Source organism: Panulirus ornatus, chromosome 10, assembly GCF_036320965.1.
Source record: "Panulirus ornatus isolate Po-2019 chromosome 10, ASM3632096v1, whole genome shotgun sequence".
Lineage (NCBI taxonomy): Eukaryota > Metazoa > Arthropoda > Malacostraca > Decapoda > Palinuridae > Panulirus > Panulirus ornatus.
This window is the reverse complement of record NC_092233.1, coordinates 59,218,944-59,235,370: the sequence shown is the minus strand read 5'-3', so window position 1 is coordinate 59,235,370 and position 16,427 is coordinate 59,218,944. Positions and strand designations below refer to the sequence as shown.

The 16,427-nt window shown below is 37.6% G+C and overlaps 2 protein-coding genes across 10 annotated transcripts in view; one reads left to right on the top strand and one right to left on the bottom strand.

The window, feature by feature from the left end:
- Positions 1-16,427, bottom strand: part of CstF64 (cleavage stimulation factor subunit 2 CstF64) — a 70,885-nt gene that overhangs the window by 38,311 nt on the left and 16,147 nt on the right. For 2 of the 5 annotated variants that reach the window (XM_071665991.1, XM_071665993.1), the window contains exon 1: positions 1,886-2,021. The exons of 1 other annotated variant lie outside the window; for it this stretch is intronic. In XM_071665991.1, the coding sequence (XP_071522092.1) occupies positions 1,886-1,934 (49 nt within the window). In that variant the 5' untranslated portion in view covers positions 1,935-2,021. Of the gene's footprint in view, positions 1-1,679; positions 1,702-1,885; positions 2,022-3,209; positions 3,231-16,427 lie in introns of those variants that run through there. 2 more of the 5 variants (XM_071665996.1, XM_071665995.1) reach the window with 2 other exon arrangements.
- Yip1d1 (Yip1 domain-containing 1) lies at positions 3,082-15,624 on the top strand. 5 transcript variants are annotated; one of them, XM_071666007.1, is made up of 2 exons: positions 3,082-3,230; positions 10,588-15,624. In XM_071666007.1, the coding sequence occupies exon 2, from the start codon at positions 10,588-10,590 to the stop codon at positions 11,371-11,373; it is 786 nt and encodes a 261-aa protein (XP_071522108.1). In that variant the 5' UTR covers positions 3,082-3,230; the 3' UTR covers positions 11,374-15,624. The 5 variants fall into 5 exon arrangements, with proteins under 5 accessions (XP_071522108.1, XP_071522106.1, XP_071522109.1 ...); XM_071666005.1 differs by lacking the exon at positions 3,082-3,230 and adding an exon at positions 3,251-3,381; XM_071666008.1 differs by lacking the exon at positions 3,082-3,230 and adding an exon at positions 3,311-3,386.

The following is a 16,427-nucleotide window of genomic DNA, read 5'->3' as shown; positions in this document are numbered from 1 at the left end:
ACAAATCTGACAGCTAAGAGATCCTGGCAGTGCTGCATATTTGCTCACATCTGCACTCAGCCTGAGCAAGTCTTACTCTGCCCCTGACCTGACTGAGAAATACTAAACCTGTCTTTGAGATGATATATAGCAAATCAGTCATTAAGAGAGTGAAATGTGCACTGCAGGCTTACTCTGTGAAGGGGTTATGATGAGTAATTGGTATACCTCACCTTACTAAAGAAAGAAAGGATATTACACCAAAGGTAATCATTCTCGAAATCAGAAAATTTGAGATGAAGATGGAAGAGATTCTTTGGGAAGTGACTTTAAGTCAAAAAAGGAAGGGGAGCTCTAATTTCCATATAAGGAGGTAGAGGGAAGATTTTGGCAAATATTCAAAGAAAACAGTACAGTATGGAGTTTTCAAATATGACAAAAATGTGAAATAAGGTCAAGTGACAGAAATAGGCCAAGTAATAAAGAAGTGTTAAGGAAGAGGGTAATGTGATACAAAAGCTTTCAAGCAAAATATGTATTGGGACCTCATATGGAAGCAAAGAGCCAAGAGTCCCAAACTTTGCACTGATGAATTTGAAAACTAACATCGTCAACACAAGTACGGCAGAATAATTATCAAAGAGGATCAAAGGGATCACAATTGGTGGGGAAAAAGACCAGAGGGGAGATATGTGATGAACCAAGACAATGTGGGTAAAATTACCAAAATAAGTGGAGAAAATAAAGGAAAAAAAAAAGAGAGGGGTATATGCAACAAATACAAATTTGGAAAAATCAGATATTGTCAGAGGGCAATTAGCCCTAAGACATGCTGAAACTATGTAGAGCAAGGGAAGCTGCCAAAGATAACAATGGGAAAAAAGATAAAACTACAATATATGCTAGCTAAATGGAGGAATGCAATTATGGTTTAGAGCTGCGGGTGAGATGATATACAACCGTGTTATGTCCATGTGGGAGTCTCATGCTTCCAAAGACAGAGATACAAAATTCAGGCACAAATTCCTTTATCAAAATACCATCTACCAACTGACTACAGTTAAATAAGACAACATATATCTCAACTTAGGCCTTTGGGCTGGACTGTTAGTTCTTTATATATGAAAGGGTAAATGAATGGGGGAAGGCAAGACTAGAATGCACCTATTGGTGCCTTTTTCTACTTGTCTCTAAACTTGTCTCATTATATAGTTATTCTACAATAATGAACCCCAATGTAGCCTTGTACAATGAAATAAAATGCTCGAAATCATCCCCAGCACTGTTATTGTATTCTTTAAGCACTGCGGTAGCATTACTAAAATAAATTACACTAGAAAATCGCTACCTTTCCAAAACTAATACCAAAGTGGCACTAAAGACAAATTATCCATAGATATCCAAGAATACTCCATAATAAGTTTTGATGTGCCCAACATGGGAACTTTACAGCTACAGTGGCGTTAATGAGGTTTTCTAGGATCTGTTGATTTATGTTTCATCTACTGTAACATAACGTCACTCCCTATTTTTCCAAAATATACACAACCATCCTCACTAATGAATTAACTATCATCGCAAAACATTATAATCCCAATCAAGCTCCTCCAAGTCTCAATCTACTATCTGTTCAAATTACAGCCAATTCATAAGGCCTTCTATTTCATTACAGTACATATGTGGCGTGACTCATGACTTACATTAACAAGGCTCTTTAACAAATGACATATTAACTGAAGCTGCATCGTGCAAAGGGAAGATCTGTGTGTGTGTGTGCTCTTTCCTGTTGCGACCATCAATATTTACCTCACCCCCCTCCTCCCCAATCCTCATTCCCGGATATGCCTTCTCAGTACTATCATTACCGTATTTTTATATACGTATATATAGAGGAGAAAGTACCAACCGAAGACTGAACGAAGAGATTTTTCGACAACGGCGCTTGTTTCACTCATTATGGCATATGAAAATGTGAGGCAGTGAGGTTTCCACACACAAGCTTCCTCCTCCTCACACAACCACAACACCAGCCAGGCCGCCGTCATCCATCACATCCACCAACAGTTAACAAACTTTCATCAAGTTTAAAAGCCGATTTGTCTCATTTATGCAGACTATTGAATATTAGAATTTATTCTATATGTGACACTGATCATTCACCATGAGTTCGAGGAAGATGAGAGGTTGTCCTGTTTTTTGTCAAGATTTATTTCAAAAGATGAGACTCGTAATGTATTTTAATGTATGTGAATTACTCTCTTCAATGTGCCTGGAAACACTGCGAGATAAAACCCATTTAAACAACGGTAATTTAAAGTTTTTGACATTATCAACAGATTCCCGAAAACAAGCAAATTCAATATGATCATCTTACTTTGAAACTAAAATCTATGTAGAGAAATATATTTCCTACGGCGATCCCGTTGAGTTAACGGTACTTAACGTGAAGTTGACTTGTGATGGCATTGCCCTCAATTTTGGTCATCAGATTAAAACCTAAATTTAAAGAAAGGTCGATTTTTTTCTAAATCATTGAAATTATCAAAACGAACGACTTCTATACATTCTTATCGTCTGTAGATATATATAGTAAGTAGGCCTATATACCGTCTACAGATAGGCCTCGTTACGAAAGCTATCTGCTTCAGAATGCAAATGTCATTCCTAGCCTGTCGCCAAATATTCATCTTTAAAAGAATCGTAAATGTTACAATGAAGACACAAACTGCTGGCAAATTAAGAATCGCGTACTTTAAGCACATGGCTAAGGGTATATCTTGGCAAACTTTTATACCCTACATTTGGCCAAAACTAGAATATTTCCTCAATTTTGGTCATAGCACTTCAGGGAAGGCAACAAAGATGGTGTCAGGGTCAAGACAGGGAAGAGTATAATAGGAAGTCAGAGTCACTTAATTTGTCTTCCGTGGAAGAGAAAAGTTTAAGGGGTAACCTGATCACAATCTTTCAAAACTTTAGACCAGGCTGATGACATCGGCACAAAGAGTTCCTAAAATATATGAGTAATGGGTGAATTGAATAAACTGAGAGAACAGTGAAAGTGAGGATATGCAGAATTTTAAGAAATTGTATGACAATGCAGAAAGTTGAAGAGATGGGAACCAGCTCAACCTCTTGTTAAAGACCACTCCACCATCTGTGTAAAACTACACTCTGTAGAAATGTACGAGCTAAATCTTTTCGTCTAAACTCTGGACACCATCCATTACCTCTGCATTAAAAACACCAAGGCAAGTTGCACACTGGTCTCCAAGTATTTACTCCATAACTGTCCTGGGCTCGACCCCAAAAGACGAACACATATCACCACGATTGTTGACATGTGGCAGGCGTCCTGCACACTAAAGGGAACTCTATGAAATGAGATCTTTGGGCAGAAAGGTAAAGTATGTATATATAAGGAGGAAGTTAAAGGTAAATGTTAATAAGAGCTAGGTTATTAGGTTTAGAAGGCTGTTTGATATGTTTGTGGATGGGGTGGACGTAAATGCGAGTCATGGACAGAAGGATGAGTATGCAGTCTGTACGTGATGAGTGGGTCTGGGAAGTGTCAGTTGTTTGCTGATGACACAGCACTGGTGGTAGATTCGAGTGAGAAACTGCAGAAGTTGGTGACAGTTGTAGATTCGAGTGAGGAACTGCAGAAGTTAGTGACTGAGTTTAAAAGAGTGTGTGAAAGTTGAGAGTAAATGTAAATAAAAGCAAGGTTATTAGGTTGACAGGGTAGAGGGATGGGTTAATTGGGGTGTGAGTTTGAATGAACAAATTTTGGAGGAAGTGGAGTGTTTTAGATATTTGGGAGTGGACATGGCGGCGAATGGAACAATGCAAGCGGAAGTGTTTTATGGATGAAGGGGCCTAATGTTTGCTTTTAATAATTTGTGTTTTGGCTATCTACCCAAAAAAGGATAAACAATCAAATCATTAAAAAAAAAAAACAGTGTATGGAGTTATAGTATCGTCGTAAAAATACTTTGAAATCATCTCCAAAGCAGGTATATCAATGCATATTCCTTTAACGAAATATACAGGGTACAGAATGCCAGTGTAAAGGTTTGTCTTTTTTTTTCTTTGGTATACCTCTTAGGTATGCCAGTCACACTTTTAGTCAATGATGACAATTCAGCAGCTAAACTGCATAGCACACTTGACCACTTTCTCTTCCGCTTGTTCTATGGCCAACAGCACAAAATAAGGAAATGAGTATCATCCCAGTGCTTGTATATCTTCATAACCATTATGGATGTATTTTTTTCGTGTTCATCAGCCCCTCCTAATTTGGCAATGTTGTTTTGTCTGCAGTCTGAATTCTTTGACCTGTCATCTGATAATCTAACTTTTATCAAGAGCACTTACGTAGTAGTTCATATCTCTTCCTAATCATCGTTTTAAGTTTCCGTCTTTCTTCTGCACATTATCACATATATTTCCTTGAACATCTGTTACTTAACGGAGCCTATCATGTTATGTCAGTGGATTATGTAACATTAGTGTAGGTTAGCAACAAACTTTTCGACTAATCAAACTTGCCATATTCATTCATTTCAGTATGGAATATCTGTATCACGAATAGCATTGAAGATAATTGATTCAAATGAGACATAGCTATTCTGTGTAAGACACATCTTACTATAATGTGGTTTTAAATACCAGCATAGGTTCTATGTTCGACGTTTACCCATCTTGAGATTACGAATCACGAATTCAAAGTTGGGCAGTATCATCTTTTGACACAAGATTCCAAGTTCGGATGTAAATAAGTTTTCCAACCTTGGTACATTTTTGTAACTTTTGTAAGAAAAATTATTTCGAGTAGAAATGTTGGTAATTTATCATTTGAACACTGCACTTAATGTTTCCAAGTGACAAATGACTGAAATTTCCAAAAAGTGGCTGTACAATAAAACCATAATGACTGTCCTCTGTTATTAAGCTATGTAACTATATTGATAACCGAAACAATCTTAAATTACTATATTATACGCCTAATTAATAACAGCACGTTCATACTACTAAAGTTAGAAATGTCTGTATTATACATTCAAAAGGTGTACATCCCCACTCAAAACAGACAACTTGGCAGATTAGGCAGAGGTCTCAACAGAGCAGCACCAAAGGTAATCACAATACGTTCCATGTGTTACACTGGAATTTCTAAGAACTGGAGTTGATATTTTTAATGTAGAGGTCCAGTACAGTCAGGCTGTAGGCCACGACAGGTGACAAATGAGATTGTGGATGGACGTGTAGAACCCAGCTTGATGTACTGTATAATTGTCGCATATACATCTCAGATAACTGGCACGAATGATGCTCAGTATTAGGTGTTTATGTTCGTGGATGCAAGTAACAAGGGCACAGGATAATCTAGGTTTACAGTGTTTCAGTAGATTAATCGTAATGAGGTGGGCTTTGTGGTGATGAGTGTAGACATCAGCTAGGCTGTGGGTGATGACGGGTGGGTGTGGAGACCATCATCTAGGCTGTGGATGGTGACGATGGTGTGGAAAGCATCAACTGGCCTTTGGGTGGTGATTGCATGGGTGTGACGAGCATCAACTAGGCTGTGTGGTGATTGCATTGGTGTGGAGAGCATCAGCTAGGTTGTGGGTGGTGACGGGTGGATGTGGAGAGCACCAGCCAGGCTGTGTGTGGTGATGGGTAAGTGTGGAGAGCATCAGCTAACGTTGCGGGCGGTGACATTTGGGTGTGGAGAGCTTCAGCCAGGCTGTTTGGTGACAGGTGGGTGTGGAGAGCATCAGCCAGATTCTGTGTAGTGATGGGTAGGTGTGGAGGGCATCAGCTAGGCTGTGGGTGGTGACGGGTGGGTATGGTGAGCATCATCTAGGATGTCTGTAATGATGGGGAGGTGTGGAGAGCATTAGCTTGGCTGTGTGTGTGGTGATGCATGGGTGTGTAAAGCATTAGCTAGGCTGTGTGTGGTGATGGGTAAGTGTGGAGAGCATCATCCAGGCTGTGGTTGGTGATGGGTGGGTGTGGATTGCATCAGCTAGGTTGTGCGCGATTAGCATTAGCCAGGCTGTGGTGATTGGTGGGTATGGAGATATCGGCTAAGATGTGCCTGCTACGAAGATCTAGGATTATGTAAGGTTAATTATTTCTAAAAGCTAGAAGTCAACAGAACCTATGAAACTACCATGATTTCTATAGCAGCTGAGATTTACTCGTATCAATGTTTTGCTTGAGTTTGTGGAATTTCTGAAACACTAGAACCTAATGGGTATACCTGTGTAAACCTCCTTGCAACTGGTAATTTCAGCTGGTAGGGAAGAGTTTTTTTTGTATTTTCCATTGATATCTGTGTGAACCCTTTTTTTTATTAATTAATCCCACATTTTCCTTAAACTTCATAGCCCTCTCTACAGTCAATACATTTATTACAATAGAATGAAAGGTAATTATCCATATCATGCTCAGCCAGTCTTATGATTGTATTCTCCACCACAAAATCAAGTCATTGCAAAACAAATTCAGTATATTTCAAAGTTAGTTTAGAATTGATGTATTGTTACTCATACACATAGAGTCCCACTGAGTGGACAAAAGATGAACATTGTAGTAACTTATGGGAATCTTTGATTAACATAATGTTAAGCAATATATTGCAGTTATTTTGTTAAACAGTTATAACCATTAGTTAGTTACCATTTGTCATTGGATATTATGTCATTTGTGTTGGGTATGTAGCACCTTGTTTATTTTGGCTAATGAAGGAGTAGTGTCTCTGAAATTCCTTGCTCACCCTTCAGAGCAGTTGAGGAGCATACATGCCAATGTGTAGTAGTTGGTCTTTTTCTAAAACAAAGCCAAGTTGGTGGAATGTTGAAATAAAGAAGTGCCTCTTGTCTAAGAAGTAGCTGTATAGAAATTCAGAGACCAATAACCAACATGATAGAGTAAGTTATGTAAATAGAGTAAGTTATGTAAATATGCTAAGAGAAATATGACAAAGTATATGCCAATATGAAGCATATACTGTTAAAAATAGCAAAAGAAATCTTAAGGACTTTTAAAGGTTTGTTAGAAGCAAGGAAGTCATCACCCAGTCACTTAATCCATTGATTATGGGAAACCATGACTTGGTTGAAGACAATGAAGCCATGGCAAAGATCTTAAAATACTCTTTTGTATCTGTATTCATTATTAAAGAGACAAACCATATCCCAAATCCAGTCTCATTGATAAGAGAGAACATTCTGAAACAAAATGACATAAAACTGAAGACAGATTATCAGGAATAAATGAAATAAAACTGGACATTATCAGGAAAAAATGGAATGGAAATAAATAAAACAGCAGGCTCTCATAAGTTTTATATGAGGACAGGGAGAGGTGAAAAGAGATACGTAAGCTATTTGCTGCTCTTTTCAGTAATATGCTAGCTAGAGGATAATTTCTGGATGATCAGAAGTTTGCCAATGTAACACTGATATTCACAGAAGGTAATTAGTAACTGCTTGGAAATTTGTCTGTAGTTATAAAACTTATGGAAACCATCATTTGAGACAATTGTAAGCCATTTAGGGGACCACCACATAATAAATGATACTCAGCCTGATTGTAGATGAAATTGCCAGTGTTTGACAAATCTGCTTGATATCTTTTATGATTTAATCAACTCGTATGATGAAAGTAAAGAAGTTGATGTCATCTATCTAGATTTTAAAAATGCTTTTGATAAGGTTCAGCAGCAAAAGTTACATTTAAAAATTCTCTCAAGGAAGTGATGGAGTTACACTATAGTGCATAGGAAATTGGTTAATAGGCCTTACACAGAGTTGTGATTAATGGTCAAGCCTCAGAATGGTTAGACATAAGAAGTTGTGTGCCAAAAGGATCCTGGAACCAGTTCCATTTCTCTTGTGTTAATGATAACGGGCTGGAATGTAATATATATCAAAATTTATAGCTTTAAGATTAGAAATAAATCTACAAATGAAGTTGAACTTAGGCAGCTTCAAACTGTGAAAGGACATACTGTTAGAGTGGGCTTAAAGGTGGCAAATGAATTTTAAGACTGATAATTGCAAAGCCTTACATATCAGTTGTACAAACAAAAAGGCAAGCAACTGTATGAATTTTGTCAAACTGTAAAAGGTAAGTTAGGAAATAAACTTGGGCTTAATCTCAAATGACTTAAAACTGAGCAAGCAGTGTACAGAAGCAGTGAAAAGATCAAACAAGAGTCTTGGTTCATGGTTTGGAAAACCATCCTTACTCTTTACAGTTCATTGGTTCATCCCATCTTAAATATTGTGTTCAGTTTTGGTAACCCTTCCTCAGAAAAGATGGACAGAATGGAGTGAGTGCATCATGGAGCTACAAAGATGATTCCTGGGCTGAGGAACGAATCCTATGAGAGCACACTAAACGACTTGAATCTGTTTAGCTTAGAAGAGGTTAAGAGCTGATCTGATACGAGTATTCAGATTCATTAAAGGCTTTCATAATCTTGATTGAACAAGCTACTTAAGACTTGATTTGTCTGATATCTGTCATAGTAATGGATGCAAACTCTTAGTTAAATGTTTTACCTCAACTGAGGCAAAGTATTTTTTCTTCAGCAGGAGTTATCAGTAAGAATGGTTAAAGGCAGTCATGATAATATTTTGCCTCAAGTCCACAACTTGCAAAACATTATTTTCATCTCCTGAGTCACGTAGACATAGTGCAAGTGATTCTCTTTGAATAATCTGTATGCCTTCTAACTTTTACTATACATAGTGCAGGTTATTCTCTTTGAATAATATTTATGCCTTCTAACTTTTACTATACTAATCTGTGAGTTTTTGATATCTTACACTATCACAAACATCCTCAAAAGGACTCTGTGGTCTATTATTTGGTGGATTCCTTTGTATCAAAAAGTAAAGGAGCACGGTAACCTTAAGTGTAAGTGAAATTAGGTTTAATCAGTGTTCTAAAGTGGGTTAATATGCAGCAGACATTACAAGGGTATACCTGCTTCCAGTAACTATTGTTCCATTAATCATTAATACGAGTGTGCTGTACAATATGTGGCCGGAGGATCACTATTAATGTTAGATGCCTGTAAGTATGCTCTTAAGTAGGAGAAAGCAAAGACTTTATCTGAGGATTTAAAAACAGGTACTGAAGAAAGCTCAAAAGAGCCTTTTTTTTTTTTTTTTACACTTTTTCCACATTTTGATATTATTGTTCTGATCTCTAGGAAAAGTTTTACTTATTTGTCTACAGAAATATTTCCAATATGCAGTCTGAAAGTGCAACCCCAATTTATAGCATTAGATTTATGGGAAAACCCATTTTGAATAAAGCTGTGTTTTATAGGAACACACTGATGACATTATTCAAGGACTTTTTGTATTTAAACATGCTTTTCTTTACTTTATACTGTTCCACTTTTTCTCCACACCTTCATTGTCCTTTCTGCTTTTAAGTTATTTCATTGTTGTAGCACAGCAAAAAAGAGAAGAATGACAACCTGAGGTATTATACATTTTTAAGTGTAAAGCAAAATTCCAAAATATGTCAGTACATGTAAGTTAATTGCCATCAACCTAAAGTACTCCTTTATCCTTAAGTTCTAACATAAGGCCATAAATAACAGGCTATTATCTATTCGTGAGCCAGTTTCAAGAAAAAGTCTTCAGATTTTGTTTCCCAGTTATATAATGAAAGAAATATATATAAAACTAAAGACTGCAAAAAAAAAAGTCAATATAATTTACATGGTCATGGTGTAGTGCTAAAGTTATGCTTAAACATCTCGGTGAGGGAAGAAAGATGGAGGAATGAGGGTGTTTTAGGTAAAGTTGGGAAGGGTTAGCCTTTAACACATATTTAATAATGACCCTTATTACTGTTTGTGAAATATAATACACTTATAAAAGATCTGAGGAAACATGAGCTCACATAATATATAATATATAATGGAGAAATAGCCCTGAAGATAAGGCTTAATTCCTCAAGTGGAGGTAGAGGGATGAGGGTATTGCCTTGTGTCCCACATTCACTAAATTACCACATTTATGGTTACTTTTACACCTTTTTACATATCTACACATTTACCTATAATTACGTTTATTTGCAGATTAACTAAGAGCCATATTTCTTTAATTCTATTTATTTATATCTGATACCTGGTACCTTTGGGAACTCTCAAGGAGGTTGTAACGGTTGAACTCCTCTTATGTTGTACCAAATTAAGGAGAGAGTAGGTAATGGTAATAGCTATATCCATCTATTTCTCTTCTGTCTTAAAATTTTTAAAGGTTGATACCCTAGCTCTGCTAGTTTATAATTTTTTCCATTGATGTACCCCTTTTATTGCTGTAATGCACAGTTAGGATTAAGTATAGGAAGTAAGGCATTCATCTTGCACTGATGAACTTTAACTCGTGATTTATTCTTATCCTCTCAATTTTTTCCCCGTTTTTATTAAATAAATTGCACTTGACTGCTGCAAAACAGAGTAGTCAAGGATAAAGTGTTTAGGGATATGATACTGTACACCTGATTTAAATTAGTGTTGAATGAATGTATTGATTTTTGGTATATTTCCCTAAAGATAGCACTTCATTTCAGATGTCTTACAGCTGGGATCAACAGCAGCAGCAATATGGTGGTAACTGGGGAGACCAGTCAAGTTTTTCTTATGACATGGGATCAGCAGACTTTGGACAAGAGCAGCAGTTTCAGAATTTTGAGTATAGCAGTCAACAAGGTCAAGGAGGACCTCCTGCAACAGCATACAGTAGTGGAGGGAGTCAGCAAACCACATTCTTTACACCTGGACCTTCCATCATGACACCAGGCCCAAGTCCAGAGTCCCCTGTGCCAGAAACGTATTCTTTGGAAGATGAACCACCACTGTTGGAGGAATTAGGCATTAATCCTGATGCTATTGTGCAGAAAACTCTAACAGTTCTAAATCCAATGCGTCGAACTGACCCCCTCATATTACAAGATACAGACTTAGCTGGTCCCCTAGCATTCTGTTTAGCATTTGGCAGTTTTCTGTTGCTGTCGGGTAAAGTCCAGTTTGGGTATATCTATGGCATTGGTATGTTAGGATGTGTGTCTATGTATGGACTTTTAAATATGATGTCGTTATCAGGTGTAAGTCTGGGTGTAGTCGTAAGTATTTTGGGTTACTGTCTGTTACCCATGGTGGCTTTAGCTGGAGTGAATGTGTTAATTTCTCTACAAGGTCCTATGGGTATGATTCTCACTGGTGCAGCAATTCTTTGGTGTTCTGTTTCAGCATCCAAGTTGTTTGTTACAGGCTTAGCCATGGACCACCAGCAGCCCTTAATTGCTTATCCATGTGCACTACTTTATGCTGTGTTTGCTCTTATTACCATATTTTAAGTTATGCCAGTACTGAATAAATATAAGGTTTTTCTTTATGGTAATGCTTTCAGTATCCCAGTCACTTAATCCACATGATATAGGTGAATGGTCATATTTGTGTAAGGGGACCATCTTTTTTTTTTTTTTTATTTAAGAAATGGAGAATGTATTTCCAGTTATTATGGTTGTAGCCCCAGAAGTTCTTACTTAAGTGTCATATACATTTAGAAGTGATGAGTTGGGGCTGGGAATTATAAACACAAATGGCATCCAATTGAAACTATGGTGAGTGATTGTTTTGTAATACAGTATATGCATTTTCTCTATTTTTTATACTTTAATTTTCTGAACTTTGAATTCACTGCAAACAGTGTTGTACCCATAAGTCCATGCTATACAGTAATGAGAAGATACAACTCTCTGGTAAATTTCACTTAAGAAGTTACCGTATCTTTGGGGAGACTGTATCATTGGGAATATAGTCTCGTTAAAGAACTTCTCCACACGAGTTTACAGTTTCCCTGCTACTAGAAGCACAGCCTTGGGATGCAGGGGCCTTCCAAAAAGTTCCACAAAACAGCAGGACTTTTTCATTACACATGTATATACATACACGTCCACACACGCAAATATACATACCTACACAGCTTTCCATGGTTTACCCCAGACGCTTCACATGCCCTGACTCAATCCACTGACAGCACGTCAACCCCGGTATACGACATCGATCCAATATATATATATATATATATATATTCTTTTTTTTTTTTTTTTCAAACTATTCGCCATTTCCCGCGTTAGCGAGGTAGCATTAAGAACAGAGAACTGGGCCACTGAGGGAATATCCTCACCTGGCCCCCTTCTCTGTTCCTTCTTTTGGAAAATTAAAAAAAATTGAGAGGGGAGGATTTCCAGCCCCCCGCTCCCTCCCCTTTTAGTCGCCTTCTACGACACGCAGGGAATACGTGGGAAGTATTCTTTCTCCCCTATCCCCTATCTCTTCTATGAAAGAACCCACCCACATACACATGTATATACATGCACGTCCACACACACACATACATATATACACATGTACATAATTCATACTTGCTGCTTTTATTCATTCCCTTCGCCATCCTGCACATATACATATATATATATACATACACATATCGACATATACATACACAGACATATACATGTATACATATGTACATATTCATACTTGCGTGCCTTCATCCATTCCTCGCACTACCCCACCTACAGGGAACAGCATCGCTACCCCTGTTTCAGTGAGGTAGCACCTGGAAAACAGACAAAAAAAGGCCACATTCATTCACACTCAGTCTCTAGCTGTCATGTGTAATGCACAGAAACCACAGCTCCCTATCCACATCCAGGCCCCACAGACCTTTCCATGGTTACCTCAGATGTTTCTCATGCCCTGGGTCTTTCATACTCATTCATCATTTCTGTGTCAGCAAGGCAGTGCCATGAACAGACAAAGGAGAGGTCTAATTCAGGTTCATACATTCTCTACCTGTCATGTGTAATGCACCAAAACCACTCTCCCCCCTTCAATCCACAATCAGATCACACAGATCTTTCTGTGGATTCCCTGGCCGCTTCAAATGTTATGGTTCAGTCTACTGACATCATGTTGCCCTTTGTATACCACATTGCTCTTATTCACTCAATCCTGGGTATGACTTTCAAACCTCCTACATGTTCAGACCCCGATCACCCAAAATCTTTTTCACCTCATCCTTCCATCTCCAATCTGGTGTCCCCTTTCCTGTCCCCTCCACTTCTGACACATATGAACTCTTTGTCAACTCTCCTCACTCATTCTCTCCATATGTCCAAACACCCTTCTTATTACTGCACCTCTTTCTTATCCTTTTATTACTACATCAATCCACCTCTCTCACACCACGCATTGTCCTGACACATTTCATTTCAAGGACATCCACCCTCCACACATTCTCATGTACAGCCCTTGCCTTGAATCCATACAACATCACTGGGATGATTGTACCTTCAAACATAACTATTTTCACCCTCTCAGATAACATGTCTTTCAACACATTTTCCAATGCTCCCATTCACCCTTTCACTCACGTGTGACTCCTTTCTGCTTCTATGATTCCATTAATTGCCATATCCACTCCTGGCATCACCTTGTCCCACAGGAAACAGTATTGCCACTCCATGCACCAGTGAGGTAGTGCCAGGAAATGGATGAAGAAAGGCCACATTTGCTCACAATCATACACAGGCTGTCATGTGTTATGCACCAAAACCACATTTCCCAATCAATATCCAGGCCCCACAGGCCTTTCCATGTTTTACCCCGGCCATTTCGCATGCCCTGGATCAGTCATTGTTCCAATTCATTCTGTTTTGTGCATAACTTTTACCCTCCTGCATGTTCAGGCCACGACTGCTCAAAATCTTTTTCACTCTATCCTTCCATCTCCAATTTGGTCTCCCAGTTCTTGTTCCCTGCATTCATGACACACACACACACACATATATATTCCCCCCCTCCGCATGTACATATTCATACATGCTGCCTTCATCCATTCCTGCCGCCACCCCGCCACACATGAAAATGGCACCCCTCTCCCCCTGCGTATGTGCAAGGTAGCACTAGGAAAAGACAACAAAGGCCATATTTGTTCATACTCAGTCTCTAGCTGTCATGTGTAATGCACCGAAACTACAGCTCCCTTTCCACATCCATGATTTAACAGACTGATAGGGGAGGGGGTGTCTGTTAATGCCGAAAGTCCATGAAATCGAATGTAAGCTCTGGACCATTTTTAATACAATATACAATAAACAGTAACTGAATATACAGTTCACATGCTTTCTTTAAACTCCTCTATCACTTGATGCCATTTTGAATTGTAGACTACAAAATTACTTAATAAAATAGTCACAATTTTCTGCATACAACCTAACCGCATGACAGCTCGAGGCAAACTGAGACCAAAACAAAGCGAGTATACCCTATGCTACCAAAAACAAGTGCAATATGAAATGAGCATGGTGTGGTATTTGAGATTTTTTTAATTAAATTATTATCAATTAATGTATTATCTGTCCAGTCTGTCACATCCAAAATCTGTTATGTCAGGGTCCGTCAAATTGAGGGCTGGAAATCCTCCTCGCCCATTTTTTAATTTTCCAAAAGAAGTAACAGAGAAGGGGGTACAAGTGAGGATATTCCCTCTTAGGCTCAGTCCTTTGTTCTTAACGCTACCTCGCTAACGCGGGAAATTGCGAATATGTATGATATATATATATATCTATATATATATATATTGAATTATTCCGAAGTCTTTCAGATAAGAAGTTGCCTATGTATATGATTAAACATTATGATTTTCTCAGAACCAAGAAGGAACTTTTCAAGTTGTTAAATCATTCTTATTGGGTTAATCACAGTTGAAAGAAAGTGAATTAGAATAACATGCTGATACCCATGCAACAAAAGGTTATGTGAAATGAGAAACCTTTAAAAATGAAAATATAATTAATATAACGTAATATGCACTAAGAAAATGAATGATTGCATAAATAAGTAAAAGTCTAGTTGGAAACATAAAGGGATGGTTCTCTTACAGCTGCTCATTGTTATTTAGTTATGTGATATTTAAAACATTATATATATATATATATATATATATATATATATATACTTGCTCTGCTGTATAACAAAACTTTGTAAAGAAACCATTGTATTACGTATGCATAAGGCTAACACAAGCTACTGCTTGCTCTGAATAATTCTCTCTATTTGTTGCTTTGTTTCCATAGTTAATGTTGGAACTCTCAAAATATATAACTGCTGTCACACTTACCTTGTTATTTCATTGGACAAAGAGTGTGAATAACAGATGCCCCGAGTAGTTTTAAATATAGTGCTTATATGTTTTCAGGGCAAGATTTTCATATTTAGTCCCAATATTTGTTGTCACAAAGTTATTTTTCATTTTAAGTGAAAAAGTGTATTATGATAAATCACATCTCGAAATCACTTGAAAATGACCGTATATGCCTTATACTGTCTTACATGTACATATAGCACCCTTGTCATCAGAATACTTGCATTGTTTGAAATTTTGTGCTCATGACAAGAGAATGTTTAATTTTGTTTCTGTACTTCATCACTCCTATGGTGGAATCTTGTTTTTGAAGTGTGTGTGCTGTCAGATGAGTTTTTGAAATGAATGCAGCGAAATGAAAATTATATTGTTTATAATAAAATTGTACAAAATATTAGCTTTTTCATATACCATATCTTCAGTTCTTACTTTGCAATACCCTAAGTTCTGAAGAAAACAAGATTTACAGGTAAAACAATATAAGGTGACATGTTTGTGTAAATGGATTTGTTTGTTGGCTTGCATCTGTGCATGATTGTATATGCATGTATGATTTTTCTAGATGAGCTCTTCATAGTCAGAGTAGCCATGGAATAAAATTACATGATGCAGTATTAAGAACTTCCAAGCTGTCCTTCATGCTGACAAACAGAAATCTTTAATAAGAAACAGCAAGCACGAGGGTAAAAGGCATACACAGGATAGAGTGAACTGGAACGATATGGTATACATTGGTTGACATTTTGTCATTGAACTGAAAAAGGGCATGTGAAGCATCTGGGGAAGGTCTGTGAAGCCTGGAAGTAGATAGGGAGCTCTGATTTTGGTGCATTACACTTGACAACTAGAGAATGGATGGGGCCTTTCTTTCTCTGTTTCTGGTAAAACTTCTTTAATGTGGGAGATAGCAATCGGGTATGAAAAAATGTATGGTTCATAATTCAGTGCCAGCCTAACAGCTGGTCCACAATGAGATTCAATGAGCATTCTCCAAACATAGCAGCAGTGGCACATGAATTAGTCCATGCTGGCTTCTCTTCCTTTTTTTCCCCCTCCTTAATTCTGCATCACCCAGTCTCTCTGCACCTACTGTTGGTGGCCCCAACTACATGCAACCCATATATCAATTTGGTCTATTTAACTGCTCCGCACTTATCAATACACAAACTGTACATATATTTCTTAATTAATTAGGCC

Excerpts from the sequence above, each read along its gene's own strand:
- Yip1d1 (XM_071666004.1), top strand. The coding sequence starts at position 5,025 with ATGTCTGTATTATACATTCAAAAGGTGTACATCCCCACTCAAAACAGA. Across the intron at positions 5,118-10,587 it reads TCAACAGAGCAGCACCAAAG|ATGTCTTACAGCTGGGATCA; the intron begins GTAATCACAATA and ends ACTTCATTTCAG.